Source organism: Scyliorhinus canicula, chromosome 5, assembly GCF_902713615.1.
Source record: "Scyliorhinus canicula chromosome 5, sScyCan1.1, whole genome shotgun sequence".
NCBI lineage: Eukaryota > Metazoa > Chordata > Chondrichthyes > Carcharhiniformes > Scyliorhinidae > Scyliorhinus > Scyliorhinus canicula.
Genome location: NC_052150.1, coordinates 31,928,551 through 31,947,749, shown reverse-complemented (window position 1 = coordinate 31,947,749; position 19,199 = coordinate 31,928,551). Strand labels below are relative to the sequence as shown.

The window sequence follows — 19,199 nt, the reverse complement described above, 5'->3', positions numbered from 1 at the left end:
AAAAACCCGGTTAAGGATTCCAGACAGTGTCTACTAAAGCTGTAATTGAGGAGTCGTAAAATATGAGACCATGATTGATTCCAACCACTTACCTGGATACAGATAAAGGGCTAATGGGATATTGTTATGATTGTTGGAGATTCCCTGGAGAATAGATCATTTATGAGGGGTTGCATTTCGTCTTCGCTAAGCAGATCATGTAACATCTTAATGGGATACAGATGTTACAATTAATGGGAGGAGCCAGGTCTGTCTGTAGTTTTGCAGTTTGCCATAGGATTTGAGTCTGACAAGACATAAGGATTTTAAGTCGAACAGCAGTTTTGCCAAATGCTGTTACATTGAGCAGAGGTGTACTGAATCTGTTCTTGAAAGGAATCTCTCCAAAGTCTCTACACAGGTGAGCAAGTCAGCCCGTTTTATTGACTTTATTTATAAGCAGCAGTTAAACTGTACTGGGGTTGCTTAATTGGAGTTTGTATCAGGTATAGATAGTAAGGTCTTCATTGTATTTAAGAACTGTTTAACTGATAATTGTACAGCTATTTTCTTTGATGTTAATGTGGTTAATTTGGTGTTTAAATTAAAGTTTGTTTCAAAATAAAAGGTACAGATTGGTCTGATTCATCATTCCTGGGATGAAGTGTCCTTTCCTCTTAGTTTTACGATTTAAAAACATTGTTTGGGTTTCTCATCTGGTATCCGAACAAACGTTGGGGTCAGGTCCAGTATCCTAATGCATGGACTTTTAAAAGGTGTAATAAAACAAACCTAGATTTAGAGAATAAGCTGAATTCTGTTAGTGCATACAAGCAAACTTGTATTTCTCAATTCTGTGTGCTGGAAGACTGCATATGGAGGATGCATGGGGCTAATTGAAGGAATATGGAAGGGGCTTAAAGGGTAGAGGGGATATGGAGGTGGGTGGGACACTGAGGGTGAGTGTGGGCTAGAGGGCCTAACAACATTGAATTGAACTGGGCTCAACGTCCCAGTAAACAGAGGTGGGCCTTCTAGCCTGCAGGCTTCGCAATCCTCCCACCTCCATTTCAACCTCATGCCTGCCCCTGGAGATGGGAAGGGGGGGGTGCCGAAATCCAGCCCGCATCTGACACACAGAGACCAAAATTCCAGATGAGTGGGCTGATTTTTAGAAGTCGAGACCACAATATCAGGAATTGTCCCAAGGCATTCTCTACCCCCCCCCCCCCCCCACCCTGAGTGAGTAATGCCACCGTTAAAGAAAAGCACCACTCATTAACAAGCTGAAAAACTGCCTATTTTTATATTGATTATGTATTATGTGAGGACACATAAATACATGAAAGTTGCTTCCTTACACCTTGTGATGCCTGAAAGAAAACCCCTCTGAGTGAGGAGCGATCTAAATAAAGAGGCACTGGTGATACAGACCTTTAGATGCATGGCATTACTTGTGCATCATTAAAACCGTGCCATTTAATGGAGGTGTAAACTTGCAGGATAGAATCTTCACATTTTGGCTTTTGAGAAACTGAACACAAGTGGGAATTTTAACTCCTTCCATCTGGCAGAAATCCGACGGAATGGGAGTTAAAATCCAAATTGTGGACTTACCAATTATTCCAATCCCATGGCCATTTTAACAGTATTATTTTCCTGTGGACTGAGGATGTCGCTCGACCCAGACGGAAGCTTCATGAATAAATGTCCATTTAGGTTTTATAATGTGCACCTCCTCCGGACTCCCACCAAGGAAGTTGGGCTGTGGCCACCCTGTGGCTGACCTCTGCTGACCTATGAAACCCAGGAAGTTGGCAATGGACAGCTGCTTTTATTGGACTACTGGAATGTTAATTATGCCCCACCGTTAAAATGGCTTCCCACAACAGCTCCCAGTAACAGGAACCAGTCCCAAATTGATGGGCTTGAAATAATACTGTGGGCTACACTGACCCGTAAAAGCTCAACATATTTGCCTAGAATTCCTTTCTTCACTACTTGGTTGAGGTGTCAGCCTGTGCAACATAAATGAATGAATGGCTCTGCAAAAACAGCAGAGGAATTTCACACTACTGTGTTAACTATTCATGCATTAGTGTCTACTGTATAATTGTAAGACGTTTCCTCCTCCCCCGCCCCGCCCCTCCCCCCCACTGGTTTATTCCACGAGGGAATGCTTTGGCCATAAGATGTAGGAGCAGAGTAAGCCCGTCTACACATTGAGTCTGCTCTGCCATTCAATGACACCACTGCTGATCTGATCTGATACTCCTCAATTCCACTTTCTCGCCTTATCCCCATAATCCTCGATTCCCTTCCTGATTAAAAATATGCTTATTTCAGCCATGAACAGACTGAATGATCCAACCTCTACAGCTCTCCTTGGTAAAGAATTCTACAGATTCACTACCCACTGAGAAAAGAAATTCCCCTCATCTCTGTCTTAAATGAGTGACCCCTTACTCTGAGATTATGTCCCCCTGGTCCTAAACTCCCCTACAAGGTAAACATATTATTGGCATCCACCCTGTCAAGCTGCCTAAGAATCCTATATGTCTCAATAAGTTCATATTCTTCAGAACTCCAATCAGTACAGGCCCAATTTACTCAACCGCTCCTCATAAAAAATCCCTCCATACCCAGGATCAACCTAGTGAACCTTCGCTGGACTGTCTCAAGTCAAAGTCAAGTCTGGTTTAAATTTCCAACAATGCTCGGCAGTTAATTGGCAGTTACCATCAACTGGTGCATTCCTGATGGCAATGCCTGTACCAGAGACCACCTGCCAACGAATCAGCACTCCCTTCTCCTACGATATAAGTTTGTTGTTTCCCCTGACATTGGTATTCTTGGGAACTGTCCTGAGAGTGCAAGATGAAAAACCTGCACAAAAAATATCTCTTATTTTCAGCATTAGCTCAGCACGTAATTTACCACAAGCATTTATTATTAGTCAAATTTCAATTAAACTTTTCCTTTTGGAACTTTTATCATGGGTTGGAATTTACAGCCCACTTGCATGCCTGTTTTCAGTGGGGTTGTGGTGGGGAGGGGGCGCATATGAAATACGAGTGATAGCAAGTGCCACTACCTTCCTGCCCACCCCCAAGCTGTCTCCCATAATATGCTAGGTGAGCGGGTGTCGAAACTGGCAGGCCACCTGCCATTTTAAATAAATAATGACCGGTCAATAGAGCTTGCTAACAAGCCAGTTGACCCGAATAATATACTGTCCAAGCCATAATATGGCTAGCGTGGACAAGCGATTGGGAATGGGCAGGATATTTTTCTTAAGCGAACTGCTTAAACATCTTTTGTGGGGTCCTTTGGACACGTCAGGAGAAACCTCTCAAGTTGACATCCCTCTCTTTGTTCCTCCTCATCTGGCCTCAGTAGCCTCCCCACAAACCACCTTATACCACCACACCCCACAATAAGGCCTCTGCCATCTAAAACCCAGCCCTTGCCTGAGTTCCGAAACCAAGGTTATCTTCATCTGCGGGCCTGCCTGCCACAGTCACCACTGACTTCTGGTGCTGCTGGGACTGCTGGGCCTGCCAGCCAATCAGATTGGCCAGTAGCACTCGAGGGCGGGACTTTGTCTCAGTGAGAGACGGAAGTCCCAATCTCACCTTGTTGATGCAGCCGCAGCATATTATTGCTGCAGAGTGGCCACGTTTAATGTATAGGCTGGTGTTTGACCTTTCTTCAGTGGCGGGGAGGGGTGGAGGGTGGGATGGGTGGAGGGTGGGGTGGAGGGGGGATGTGAACAATATGCACCTCCCCCGTCATAAAATTCAACCCCAAGATAATTTGTGAGGTACTTTCATTCCAAGAAATATCACCAGCACCTGGCTAACCACCAGCCTGCCCTTATCCACCAATAAAAATAAAAGAATGTCAGAGGTCAAGCACAAAAAGCTGTCTGATCTCTGACCCTGAAAAGTCCAAACCCAGTGCTACTGTTGAACTGTAAATATCGACAACACAGCAGGCATTTTGATAAAAGCAATGCCACATCAGCTGGTAGATTATACTGTGAGGCAGCTCAACAGACATTTACTCAGAGGATTTCAAAAATCCCTTGGTGTCACAGTGGATTAATGCTGTGCATCGCAGAGTATTAGGATATACTATTTGTGCCCACAATTCCCACAAGCCCAATTGTGACCCATGCTACCAAGGGAGATTAAAGGCAAAACGTTTCCCCACAAGAAATGCTGAGTATAGACTCCCTCCTACCCCAAAATCCTTGCTGGTGACCAACCAGAGACTTATTAACAGGTCAGCTGAGCACAACCTCAGTGGTTAGCACTGCTGTTGCACAGCGCCAGGGTCCTAGGTTTGATTCCCGGCTTGGGTCACTGTCTGTGGGGAGTCTGCACGTTCTCCCTGTGTCTGCTTGGTTTCCTCCAGATGCTCCGGTTTCCTCCCACAAGTCTCGAAAGGCATACTGTTGGGTAATTTGGACATTCTGAATTCTCCCTGAGTGCATCCGAATAGGTGCCGGAATGTGGCGACTCGGGGATTTTCACAGTAACTTCATTGGAGTGCGTATGTAAACCTACTTGTGACAAAAAGCGATTTTCATTTCATTTTTCATTTTCAATAATAAAGATTATTCTTACTGTATAATTATTATTATTACAAAAGCTACAACAGGAGGTACAGAAAAGCTCATTGATGGAGTTTACACCAGTCTTTTTTTGTGTTCACTGCTCCAATTCAGAATTTTACATGGTTGTCAGTGTCCATGTCACGCAACAGGTTAAACTTAAATGGTGATAATTCAATTGAGGCATTTAACTCACTTCCCATAATCACTCATCTTAGTACAGCAACAGACGCTTCTCCAGGGACTGAACCACAGTTCTGATGTTTTTTGTTTGACACGGGGTAGTACAAGAAAAATCTCTCCCTCAAGGAAATGGCTTAATCTTGTAATAAATGAAACAAAACCGAAACTTCGAACCCTTAAGAAATAAGTTCCATCACTGACTGCGGTTTGGTTACAGCTTCCATGGCTATTGCCATTCCACTCATCAATGACAACATAAATTTTCACTCCTCTCCGCTAAACTTTAATACATTGTTATTTCAAAGGTGCCAAGAAAACATAGCTTTTGGGTTGCAAACCAATCATTTCCAACATGTCATTGCGGTGTGAAAGAGGCAGTTCTCAGTTCAATTTGGTAACAGTAAGTTACCCAGACAACAAACAAGGGATAGTTCCAAACTACTAAGACAAGGGTTACAGCAATAGTTGTGCAGGTTTCTGAATGCTCACAACCACATAACAAAGTTGATTTGTGCCAGGAAGGTCCCATTGTTTGACATAATCACAAAATGCGGGAAAACAGACTCAGGCAGCTGCAGATTCTTAAGGGGTTACTTAGATTTTAGAATAAGATTTATTGTCATGTGTACCAAGGTACAGTGAAAAGTATTGTTCTACTAACATACAGAGGCTCTTGAATGTTATAATGATGCCGGCGGTAGAAGGGGAGGCGGAGACAGTGGTGGCGTTGGACACGGAGAAGGCCTTTGATAGGGTTGAGTGGGGGTACTTGTGGGAGGTGCTGGAAAGGTTCGGGTTTGGGGAGGGGTTTGTCAGGTGGGTGAGGCTGTTATATGAGGCCCCGATGGCGAGCATGGCCACGAACAGGAGGAGGTCGGAGTATTTTCGGTTATACCGAGGGACGAGGCAGGGGTGTCCCTTGTCCCCCCTGCTTTTTGCGTTGGCAATTGAACCCATGGCGCTGAGGGAGTCGAGGAACTGGAGGGGGCTGGTGCGGGGTGGGGAGGAACACCGAGTGTCGCTCTATGCGGATGACCTATTGCTGTATGTGGCGGACCCGGTGGGGGGAATGCCGGAGGTGATGAGGATTCTCCGGGAATTTGGGGATTTCTCGGGATACAAGCTCAACGTGGGGAAGAGCAAGCTGTTCGTTGTACACCCGGGGGACCAGGAGGGGGGGATTGGTAGGCTCCCACTAAAAAGGGCGGAGAGGAGCTTCAGGTACTTGGGGGTCCAGGTGGCCAGGAGCTGGGGGGCCTTGCATAAGCTTAACCTCACAAGGCTGGTGGAGCAGATGGAGGAGGAGTTCAAGAGATGGGACATGTTGCCGCTGTCTCTGGCGGGTAGGGTGCAATCAATCAAGATGACGATGCTCCCGAGATTTTTGTTCCTGTTCCAGTGCCTCCCCATCCTTATCCCGAAGGCCTTTTTCAGGCGGGTTAACAGGAGCATTACGGGGTTTGTGTGGGCGCACGGGACCCCGAGGGTGAGAAGGGTGTTCTTGGAGCGGGGCAGGGATAGGGGGGGGCTGGCGCTGCCCAACCTCTGTGGGTATTATTGGGCTGCCAACGCAGCGATGGTGCGTAAGTGGGTAATGGACGGGGAAGGGGCAGCATGGAAGAGGATGGAGATGGCGTCCTGTGTGGGCACGAGCCTGGAAGCGCTAGTAATCGAAGGATATGCAGGGTAGGTGGATTTTATTTTTTGTTGCTGCCGCTCCCTCCAATGAGGTATATCACGAGCCTGGTGGTGGCGGCTACCCCCAAAATTTGGGGGCAATGGAGACGCTACAGGGGGAGGTGGGGGCCTTGATGGGGTCCCCGATACGGGGGACCCACCGGTTTGTCCCGGGGAGAATTGATGGCAGGTTCCTGAGTTGGCACATGGCAGGTGTTAGGCGGTTGAGGGACCTGTTTGTAAACGAGAGGTTTGCGAGCCTGGGTGAGCTGGAAGGGAAGTTCGGGCTCCCCCCGGGGAACACCTTTAGGTACATGCAGGTAAGGGCGTTTGTCAGGCAGCAGGTGGCAGAGTTCCCTCTGTTGCCGCCGCGTGGGGTCCAGGACAGGGTGCTCTCGGGGGTGTAGGTTGGAGAGGAGAGGATCTCGGCAACGTACCAAGTGATGCAGGAGGTAGACGAGGCCTCGGTGGAGGAGCTGAAGGGTAAATGGGAGGAGGAGCTGGGTGAGGAGATTGAGGTGGGCGGATGCCCTAGGAAGGGTGAACTCCTCCTCTTCTTGTGCGAGGCTTAGCCTCATACAGTGTAAGGTGCTGCATAGGGTTCACATGACCAGGACAAGGATGAGCCGGTTCTTCGGGAGCGAGGACAGGTGTATTAGGTGCTCAGGGAGCCCAGCAAACCATGCCCATAGGTTCTGGGCATGCCCAGTGCTGGGGGAATTTTGGAAGGGCGTAGCAAGGACGGTGTCGAGGGTGGTAGGATCCAGGGTCAAACCGGGCTGGGGGCTCACAATATTTGGGGTTGCAGAGGAGCCGGGAGTGCAGGAGGCGAAAGAGGCCGGCATTCTGGCCTTTGCGTCCCTAGTAGCCCGGCGGAGGATTCTTCTTCAGTGGAAGGATGCGAGACCCCCAAGCGTGGAGGCCTGGATCAACGATATGGCGGGGTTTATTAAATTGGAGAGGGTGAAATTTGCCCTAAGGGGATCAGTGCAGGGGTTCTTCAGGAGGTGGCAACCATTCCTGGATTTCCTGGCAGAACGGTAGAAATAAGGCCGGCAGCAGCTCCATGGAACATATAAATATTGAGGATACATAATGAAATTCCATAAACATAGACATTGGGTGTAGTATACGTATATAGTGCTACGTCTGTAGAGAAGATGCGTAGGAAGATCAGTTTAGTTAACCCCCAAAACCGGTGAGTTTGGGTCAGGTTTTAACAGAGTTGCCACGGTGGTGGTGGAGTTCGGGGTAGTGCGGTGGGGGTGGGGGGTGGAGGGTTATTGATGGCACTTCTAGGAGGTTGCTGGCTCATTTAACTATTTTGATGCGCTTACATGCTTCAGGTTTCCAAAGCCTAAGGAAACCCGACAGATCAAAGGAAGCGAGGTTTCCTGTGTGGAAGAGCTAAATGGTTTTCCAGCCTCACTTGTGGGCCAGGAGAGGGGATATTCACACCTAAGCTAACTTTCTTCCCGCCCACCCAGTCATCAAGACTCCTCCGACGATCGAAAGACCCCTTGCATCATCGGTCAAAACCCCTGCAATCAATATCTCCCACTAAAACCCGGTCTCTCACCATTCTCACCTCTGCGTCCATGATCACCCCTCACTTTCTAAACCACACTATGCCCCGAGGAGCATGAAACGTGCCTGCCCCTGGGGTACAGTCTCTGCTGGAGCACTCCCTGCTGGACAGGGATCAAGGCCTGTCAATTGATTCTGCTTCGAGGTAGGGCTAAACATAGAACAAGCATGCTGTGGAGCATTCTGGGAAACCTGTTTCCTGAACTCCTGACCCTCCCCCAGCTTGGTTGTCCCACCCCAGTAAATATCCAGGCCTTGATCTTTCACTGAAAATTGATGATCAAATGCAGATGAGGACAGAGTGTACATTAAGTAGCAGCCAACAAACTTCAGAAGGGAAATATTATTAACATCCTTGCCCCCTTTTGTGGAAGTGACATTCTCATGAACTTTGGAGAACCTGAGGACAAGGCGTCCCTTAACCTATGACCAATGCTCACCCGGAGGTTCTGCTCCATAAACTAAAAGCAGTGGGAATTCACAGAAGATTTGGATATCAATAAGAAATTGGGTCAATAAATTTGTGTGCTTGTTGGGAAGTGAAGTTGAGATGACAAGAAGTGTTGAGTGGAGTGTTCCATGAATGGTGTAAGATCCTGTACTAGCTGTTTCTAACTTACATCAACAACTTAGATTCAGAAATTTAATCCAATCAGGTCAATTTTGATGTCACTAAACTGGGAGAAGGGTTAGTGGACTGGAGTGGCTGAAGCTTATGAGAAAATCATTATGACCAAAGAACTTGGATAAAATAAGTAAATGAGCAGGGATTGACAGAAATTTAGTGTAGATAAAATTAAGGTACTGCACATTAGAACAATAACATAGTTGATGGGGCGGCATGTGGTGCAGTGGATAGCACTGGGACTGCGGCGCTGAGGACCCATGTTCAAATCACGGCCCTGGGTCACTGTCCATGTGGAGTTTGCACATTCTCCCCATGTCTGCGTGGGTTTCACCCCCACAACCAAAGATGTGCAGGTTAGATGGATTGGCCACGCTAAATTGCCCCTTAATTAGAAATAAATAAATAAATAATTGGGTACTCAATTTACAAAACAAAAGGAAAAAAAAATAACATAGTTGATGCATGCACCTTCTGTTAACCTATAAAACTGGCATGTCTCCTCTACATCAAAACCCTACAGTACAGAAGGAGGCTATTTGGCTTATCAGGTTTGCACCAACCCTCTGAAAGAGCACCCTACACAGACCCACTCCCCTGTCCTATCCCCACAATCCTACTTGGGGGCAATTTAACACGGGCAATCCACATTACTTGCATCTTTGGACTGTGGGAGGAATGTGCAAACTCCACAGACATCACCCAAAGTTAGAATCAAACCCAGGTCCTTGGCGCTGTGAGGCAGCAGTGCTAACTACTGTGCCACTGGGTCATGAGGTTGACTAAACACAGACTTTTAAAATCCATTTATGGAATGTGGGCTTCGCTGGTTAGACCAGCATTTGTTGCCCTCCCTAGTTGCCCTTCAGAAGGTGGTGGTGAGTTGCCTTCTTGAACCGCTGTGGTCCTTGATGTGTAGATACACCTACTGTGCTGTTAGGGAGGGAGTTCCAGGATGTTGCCCCAGACTGGGTGAAAGCTTTGCGGAACACCTTTTCTCAGTCCACAAACATGACCGTGACCTTGCAATCTCTTACCATTTCAATTCACCATCTTGCACTCTTGCTCACATTTCTGCCCTCGGCCTACTACAATGAAGCAGCAAAGCGCAATGCAAGCTGGAGCAATGAAACCTCTTCTTTCAATTAGGTGCTTTAAAGCTGTCTGGACTCAACGCCGCGTTCAAACCTCAGACCATGAACTCTTTCCTCCATTTTGTTTTCCCCTCAGGTGCCAGTTTGCATCTTGTTCTCCTGTTTTTGCTTTAAGCCAGTGTTGAGTTTTATTCAGCTAGTAACAAATTCTTCTATTTTGCTTTCAGACAGCACTGACCATTATTCAGCTATTAACACCTACTCTGGACAAATGCTTTGTATCTTGCATAATATCATTACCACTTCTTTTACGCTGTGTCCCATGACATCTTTGTCATTAAATCACCCCCATCCTCAACCTATTGCTGACTTTCTCTTTTGCTCCACCTGGCCCTCTCCCCTTTTTCAACGGCACAAGACCCATCACACTCCTCCCTCTATTCAGTTCTGAAGAAGAGTCATATTGGATCGAAAACTTAACTCTATTTCTCTCTCCACTGATTCTGCCAGGCCTGATGAGTTTTCCAGCACTTACTGTTTTTATTTCAGATCTCCAACATCCACAATGTTTTGCATTTGTATTAGTACCAGCTAGCTTGAAATGTTTTTGTGGGTCCGAGATTGAATTGTAAGAACAGACTGCAGAAATTAGATATTTAATTTTGAAAAAAGGCAACTGAGAAATGATCTTAAAAAGAGATGCGTAAACTACAGGACAAACCGTTAACTTGCAGCCTGGGCATAGAACAGACATCATGGACCAAAGCCCATGACAGGAACGATCTAATTTTCACTTTGATTGATTTTGTTCTTAGCTATCTCTAGTAATGTCAAGAATCTCCAGGCCGTCTCCTGTTCCATCACTGTAACTTTGGTGAAAGTTCAGCAGAGGCCCCATTTACACGTGTATGCATCAGGTTTCCACTGAAGCTAACAAAGTGCAGATTGAAAAAACGTTCCAGGAAATTCCCACCAGACGTGTTACAGAAAGGGTAAATCCAGGGCACTGCATCAAGAGGAATACAGGACAAGGTGGCCATAGGATTGAGCTGTGAAAGGCAAATTTGGTCCCCAGCTCGGCATTGCTGTTCGTGCATAGAATGATGGTAGCGTAATATGTTGCAGAAATTTAAGAGTGATTTTGATCCTGTAATGGGGGACTTTGGGGAAGGGAGGTGATTATCAATTTGTGAGGACAATGGATGGGCACCATCCATTGTTTGTGGCTGAGCAACCCCATCCAATTACTTTGGTGATAATCTCAGGACATTTTGAGAATTTCCTTACAAATGGTTGGGTTTTGAATGTCCACAGGCACCTCAGCAGTTGGAAGGGTCAGAAACGAGGGCAGCACGGTAGCATTGTGGATAGCACAATTGCTTCACAGCTCCAGGATCCCAGGTTCGATTTGGGCTTGGGTCACTGTCTGTGCGGAGTCTGCACATCCTCCCCGTGTGTGCGTGGGTTTCCACCAGGTACTCCGGTTTCCTCCCACAGTCCAAAGATGTGCAGGTTAGGTGGATTGGCCATGATAAATTGCCCTTAGTGTCCAAAATTGCCCTTAGTGTTGGGTGGGGTTACTGGGTTATGGGGATAGGGTGGAGGTGTTGACCTTGGGTAGGGTGCTCTTTCCAGGAGCCGGTGCAGACTCGATGGGCCGAATGGCCTCCTTCTGCACTGTAAATTCTATGAAATTCTGTGAAACCCAGCAGAACCCAACTCGCCTCCCCTCCCCTGCCCAAGTCAGAAGTAGTGAGTTAAGGTGCGTGATGTCAATTAAGAACGTGGGGGATCTGCTGTGTAAACAGGCCAGCAGCTGGGGAACAACATCTTAGCACGGCTGGAAGGAGTATTCATACTCCATCATTGGCACCTCAAAGTTCACCCTGATCTTATGTATAACAGATCACAGAAAGACTCCCGCATGGAATAAGTGGATCCTTGGAATGAGTTGGTGAGGACAGTGGGGCGGATCTGGAATGGGAATAGAGCAGTCAGTACTGTGCTATAATTTTTCAGGGCTTTACTGCTCTATTTCTGCCATGTGTAGGCCCTTATAAGCGCCCCCTAGGAGTTTATGATCTGGTGAAAAATTGCATACTGATAACCATGGAGTTGGGAAATATCAGTATTCGTTTATTTTCCTGGAAGTCCGATCTTGTAGATTCCCAATGTTGCTAATCAAGCAGTTTTCGTCTTCATATGATAATCATGATGGAGGAGTTAACAGATGGTCCAATAATCAAGCACTTCACATATCATTACAACACAATACTATAACATCATTCACCAGTGGGAAGGAAGAATTTTCAACTGGAAACTTGTCTTTAATTGAAAATTCCTGTGTGGATTTTGCCTTTTATCTTTGATTCAAAAAATGAATGCAGGCCAATGGGAAGCGGGGGAAGGGAAGAATTGCTCTAATGAGGAGATTTATTTTAACTCATTAACTAGAACGCATCGCCATGATGTCACTTGTTATAGCCCACATCCGCTCTGCACAGCTGCCATCTGGTGCCTTCCCAGGTCTACGAACTGTTGTGGGAATGATGCCAAATGGCATGTCTATACATTGAATGAGATAAACAGCAAGTTCCTAAGAGGAGCAATGACCCATATATCAATGTATATATGGATGTTGTGATTTAAATCAATGCTCTGCAACTATGCCAAGGCTCCCTTTTTCAGTATTTTACAGAATTCATGCCTCTCGCTAAGAAAAATAAATACGCCATTTTGCACAGAAGACATATTCAGGTATTTATTTATAGCATACAAACTATAGTCCAATTGAGTAACGATTAGAGAGTGAGGGGCTACAACCATATTTTTCCCGCAACAGTGCTCCTCTTATTTCCACTGACAAGAAAAATAAAAACGAATGCTTTTTCCATGAACGACTCAGCTCAAAAGCACTGAAAATAATTTATCTTCAAATTGTATCAAAATATTACTGCTTTAAAGTGCTAAACTTTCTTTACTTTGGACCGTAAAGCATTACAATCTGATACTGACTCTGAGGTTAGACAGACTGTTGAAGATCTTACTGCATAACTTGTTCATTGATTAGAATTGCCTCTTTTTTATGTTGAATCGATGGCAATATAAACACAAGACACAATGGTTTATTTGCTTGATGATATTTTAATGTTCAAGATACTTAAGGGAACAGTCTAATTGAACCTTGACAATATGTTGACGTTGTCACCAGCTCTACAATCAGGGGACATATCTGAAGCTTAGAAAGGGGAAGAGAGGCAGACGGGCTAGATTGCATACTTCACAAAGATGAGGGTGTGAAATTGAAAATCCTGGGAGGCAGTGACACAAGTAATGTTGGGAATATCAAAGAAGATATTGGGGTGTGGAAATATTATACAATCCTTTCTCATCTTATACTTTTTTATGTTCCTACAGTTTCCAACACAAAGTGTAAATAGTTTCAAAGGTTGAATGCACAACTACATGTGGAAAATAATGAATAGGCGTGATATACCCTCAGGTGCAAGGAGAGGTAATGGGAAATAACTAGGAATAGTACAGCCTCGGTGCAAAAAGAAAAGTGGGTTGGCAGGTGGAAAATTAGGAACAGCCAGATCTCCTGTTTCATTCAAAACCCTTATTTTTCCCTCAACTCTGTTCATGTCCAAGATGCCTCAGGATTTGGCTATTGTGGTCATAGCTGGGATGTTCTGTACTCCTAGGAAAAACATTCACACAAAAAAAACATCTTGTTGGATTGCTGATTCTTTCTACCTCTCTCTTGTTCACAAGGTGACTGTCTATGTGAAATTTGCACCTTCTCCCAGTGTCTGCATGAGTTTCCTCCGGGTGATCCGGTTTCCTCCCACAGTTGAAAAATGTGCATTGGGCAGTCTAAATTACTCCTTGGTGTCCAAAGTTTGGGATGGGGTGTGGGGATGGGGAGTGGGTAGGGTGCTCTTTCGGAGGATTGGTGCAGATTTGGTGGACCGAACGGTCTCTTTCTGCACTGTAGGGATTCAATGTCCAAAGATGTGCAGGTTAGGTGGACTGGCCATGACAAATTGCCCTTAGTGTCCAAAATCGCCCTTCGTGTTGGGTGGGGTTACTGGGTTATGGGGATAAGGTGGTGTTGACCTTGGGTAGGGTGCTCTTTCCAAGAGCCGGTGCAGACTCGATGGGCCGAATGGCCTCCTTCTGCACTGTAAATTCTATGATATCTATGAATGTGAATATCCCTCTCTCTGTGAACCTTTCTTATCCCTCTTTATTACAAATACCACCATAGTCAATACAATTCTGAAATGTCTTCTGTTAATCTTCTAAAGTTCCAAATATGTCATCCCATGTGAGTAACCATTTTCATCTATCCTTGTTCAAATTCAAGACTCTTAACACCAACTCCCACTCCAGCTTATTTATGCCGGGGCCTTAAACATGCACCATTTCTTATCACCGGTCTACCTACAAACTTCAAAAGTCCAAGCTTGGCATTCCTTAAACAGAACTTCTTAATTCATCACAATGTCACTCATACCCCTTTCAGCCACGGTGGCTTCAATCATTCTTCACGCTGCTTTCAAGCCAACAGTTCTAATTCACAAAGCAGATGGGGAAATCAGGTAGTGGAGAAACTAGATTCCCAATGGACAAGAGATGAGGAGAAAATGAATTGAGTCGAACAGTCCTGATGCAGAGACAAGCAGGCATATGATGAATGCACAATGGAAAGAAAATGAATTGGGCAAGGGGGGGGGGGGGGGTCCAAATTTAATGTGTAACATGTAAGTAAATGGTGGAAATACACTGGAAGCAGTAGAGTAACAATAAATAAAATATGTGAAGTGATATGCAATAAGGTCAAATCTGGTTCCTATGGAGAAAAGAATGGAGAAATAATGAACTGGAAATACTCTGGTTCTGCTATAGTTCTGGAAATAGTAAAGAAACATTTTTGTAAAATAAATGTCAGACAAAGCCGCAGTACCATTTCCGCAGTAAATATGTAGAACCTGAAGATGCATAGCTGTTCAAACTACTTAATGCTCATTATATTCATTGAAGAGATATTCACCTTTTTTTCTTAAACAGGGATTGTTAGGAGTGCATTATTTATTTTTGCACTGCCTGTGGTTCTTGCAAATCATCGAACCAGACTTTAGGGCAAAGGGCAGAGGTTGGTGGTGTGAACACAGAAGCTCCTACATTCCTGAAAATGACCTCCACTGTGCAAACTTGAATAAGCACATAATGGACCATGCAGTCAGGTAGCCTCACAGATCAAGAAACATAAATTACAGGGTTATTGTGAGACACTAAAGCTTCAAATCCCAAAAGGCCTTATAAGTGCTTTAATTTAACCCCCATATTCCACTGCCAAAATTAATTTATATTTACTGTAAATCATATTGGCATCATCATTACCATTCATGATCCAGTAAAACTTACACTTGTGACTTTTATTGTTAGAAGGCAGTGACAAAATGTTAAATATATCAGTTGCACCGCAAATTTGCAGGTCATAAAAATGTTTGCCAAGTTATCCTTTACACACTGGATCACCTCCTCCAGCTCTACAGTCCTCTCTGATACCTGTGCGCATCCAATTTTTGTCTCTTTAGCATCCCTGATTTTAATTGTTTTACTACTGAGGGGCCTTACTTCAGCTGCCAATACTCAAAGCCATGCAATTGCCTCCCTGAACCTCTCTTTCCTCCTTCAGTACAATCATTTAAACTTATCTGTTTCACCAAATTTCTGGTCATCAGCCCTAATACCTCATTACGGGCTTAGTGTTATACTTATTTGACAAGGTTCCTTTGAAGCAACTGAGGACATTTTTCCACGTTGAAGGTTATATGCTGCATAAATATTATTGATGATAATATGTTTGAAATGTAATTTCCCGACAATATTGTAAGCATTTTCCGTGCTATTTCAACAGCAGTTTTAGCTATAAGTGATGGTCATTCCTCTCCGATCCTCAGAGATAGTTTTCTCCTTTACATCAATGCTCTTCTCTGCTCTGCTTACACTCGCTTACTCTGGGATATTAGCTCATGAGCATTGACCGTCCGCCACCAGTTTGGGAAAAATGGCTATTCTTCATGTGTACCTCAGCTGTCCTCACCTGTCATCCAAAATTTGCATTGCAGCTTCCCACACCTGTTATACAACAAACATCCTTGTGCAAAAATAAAAGCAAATTACTGCGGATGCTGGAATCTGAAACAAAAGGGAAAATGCTGGAAAATCTCAGCAAGTCTGGCAGCATCTGTAGGGAGAGAAAAGAGCTAATGTTTCGAGTCCGATGACTCTTTGTCAAAGCTGACAAACATCCTTGTGCTCATGGCTCAGCTTCACACTGAGTATTGGGCTAACTGAGTCACCGGGGGAACTTTTTCTCCTTAATGTGATAATAGGGTAAGGATTACCTTATGCCGAAAGTACATACACTTCAGCACAGGTGCAACCTTGTTCCAGTCCCTCGGAAATACTGTTTGCTCAAAGTTTCCAACTTAGTACCTTTAAGGAGCAAAACAATCCAGTGTATTTGACAAAGGTTGGCTGGCAGTACAGTCAGTAAAATGTCTGTCTCCCATACCCAAGGTCCTGAGGCTGCTTGAAGTTCAAGCTAGTCTGCAACTGCTGCATGAGAGTCATTAGCTTGCCACAGGGTTACTGGACCATGAGATGAAGGGCTGTGCTCCAGGGTGGAACTCGCACAGTTGACATACACCCTTACAAGAGCACCTGCTGTCAACCAACCATGCAGCATGAAGAAGAGCGTCCGGGTAGATGCCCCTGTCTGAGATCATACTGCCTTTCTACCAGAGGCTACACATTACAATGAATCATGTGGGGGAGAAGACGAGAGAGAGAGAGAGAGAGAGAGACAATGGGTCAAATGTGCCATGCGTAAAACATTTGGAAATTATACAATAGAATTGTGTTAAGCTGTGCAGCAAGTATGTTGCCATCAGGTTCAAGAGGTTAATATATTTTCAACCTCATACTAAATGAAGTCTACCAAGAGTATGGTAAGTGCATGTGTACTTTTGTGTGTGTTCTTAATTAAGTTACTAAAGCAGAAAGGTCACCCCCCCCCCCCCACCCATCCCCGAACAGTAATTCCACAGCATTTGCTGTCATCTTGTCAGCCTGCCTCATGTATTACTTTAATTAGGATAGATAAAGCCTACCCCTTTCCCTTAACATCAGGACTTTACCTTAAATGTGGCACACTTTCCAAGATTTGTATTCCGAGGCCCTTTACTAATGGAGCTGCACCTTCTGCTCAACCACTCTGACACATGACTAATGTACAGGCTCAAAAGCCATTAGAAGAAAAATGGGAGAAAAGTAAAGGGTTTCTACCTCTTAATTAGGCACAACAGGAAAGTAGTTCATGCTCTGACCCATCACACAATACAAGCCCTCCTAAACTGCAGTTTTAAATACTGTTGCTGTGGTAACCATACACCACAGTGCTCTACCTATATTAACCAGATTGCACAAAATAAGGGCAATTTCATGCAGCTAAGTGTGTGTGCAAGGACAGTTCTGGTGTACTTTAAAAGGTGGGAACAGATTGGTGAATACATTATCTCCTCCTTCACACTTGAGCAGATTGACTTGTTCCAGCGAAGTCAAGACAGACCATCTGAAGAATCGATGAACGGTTTAAATTAGAAGGGGGAACTCAATAGTCGCTGGTCGGGGTCCTCTTCAAATCGCCAGTTCAAATCGCCAGTCCAGGTGAGGGCTGCCGGCTTCTCAGCTCATTTCATTGCCAGCAGCCAACTTCAGCAGGCAAGGAAGAATCGGACAAAAATGCGCGTCGCTTTCAACACACCCGAACCCCCGCCAGAGGGGATTTGCACAACGTCTGCGCCACGACTGAGACACATCCTGACCACAAGAACAACCCATCCAAACGTAGCCCAGACAGGGGCAGGTTCGGATCTCCGGTGGGAATGCTCCCACTTTGCTGGGCTACACATGTACGCGCTCCGCGCAGTTTAAAGTAATGCACACATCCGCTTTTGACAATCCCTCGGATGCGGGGGGGGGGGGGGGGGGGGGGGGCACTAATAAAAAGGGAAAGGGTTTGACATTGGAAATGAATGCTCCAATGCAAATTGTCTGCGGAAATATCTGCCCTTTATCGCCGGTTTTCCCACAATATTATCAATGGTGATGGTGGCCCCGGGGGGGGGGGGGGGGGTAACCTTACCCTCAGCAGATTTGGAATTACCCATGTGAGGCGGTGTTACAGACAGTCAGTCGCGCCTTTAAGCGCCTCAGCCATGCACAGCTGTGACCATTTTGACACTGGTCATAAACACACAACAGTTTGACCAGGCAGTAGAGGAAAGGGACGCGGACGAGGAACCTTTGAAGAGAAGCGCCCAAGTTGCTGAAGAGCAGCGCGGGGGTAAAGTGACCTGGCACACGGACAACCAGTCACCTTTCTAACCACTTGGGATAGGTCTGACTCCCGCCCGCCCGCCAAAACCCCTCTCCTTCCTCCTCAAGTGTTGTCCTCTATTGTGCACCGCAGTCTGCCGCCCTTAAAAAACAAAACCCCGAGCCAAGGAAACGTCGAGTTTTAACATTACTGCCACATCCATTGCAAAAAGACTTGTTCGGACGCGGTCCCATTCAACACGGGTCGATACACGCGCGCGATCGGCGGCTAACCCGATTATTTTTATTATTATAACAACGAGGAAAAGGCTCCGCTCAAATCAGCGAGCCCGCGGTGAAGAAAGTGAAATTCGCGTTACCTGGGAAGAAGTACATCGAAGGTTTTAACCCGAACATGTTCCTCTCTCAGCACATCCCTGTCATGGTGAAAGGGGGGAAAAATAACCCCCGAAGGGAGATCCTTTTTTTAAACAAAAATAAATAAATTGCAGAGGGTGGGATGGGGGAGGGAGGGAAACTTGGTAATTTTACGAACAAAGCAGCGGTGAGGGGAGGAGGGGGGTTCCTGAGCGAAAGAGCGGCTGCTGGCTCACACACACATTCCGCTCGCAAAGGTGCAGAGCCAATGAGGGGAATGGCTGCTACCGCCCTCTCAAGTCAGCTGGAGGTCCCCTACACACGCACATACACAGCCCCCCCCCCCCCCCCCCACGCACACACACAGCAGCAGCACCCCCCCCCCCCCCACACACACACAGCAGCACCCCCCCACACACACACACAGCAGCACCACCCCACACACACACAGCCCCCCCCCACACGCACACACACAGCAGCAGCACCCCCCCCACACACACACACAGCAGCAGCACCCCCACACACACACAGCCCCCCCCCCCACACACACACGCACACACACAGCAGCAGCACCCCCACACACACACAGCAGCACCCCCCCCCCCCACACACACAGCAGCACCCCCCCACACACACACAGCAACCCCCCCCCACACACACACACAGC

The 19,199-nt window shown here is 46.0% G+C and overlaps 1 protein-coding gene across 1 annotated transcript in view; it reads right to left on the bottom strand.

Moving 5' to 3' along the window:
* The window catches only part of LOC119965894 (genetic suppressor element 1-like), a 212,530-nt gene extending 193,688 nt beyond the window's left edge, over positions 1–18,842 (bottom strand). Inside the window, 1 exon segment of the mRNA XM_038796865.1 lies at positions 18,535–18,842. Within this exon segment, the coding sequence (XP_038652793.1) occupies positions 18,535–18,571 (37 nt within the window). The 5' untranslated portion in view covers positions 18,572–18,842.
* Between the last annotated feature and the right edge of the window lie 357 nt (positions 18,843–19,199).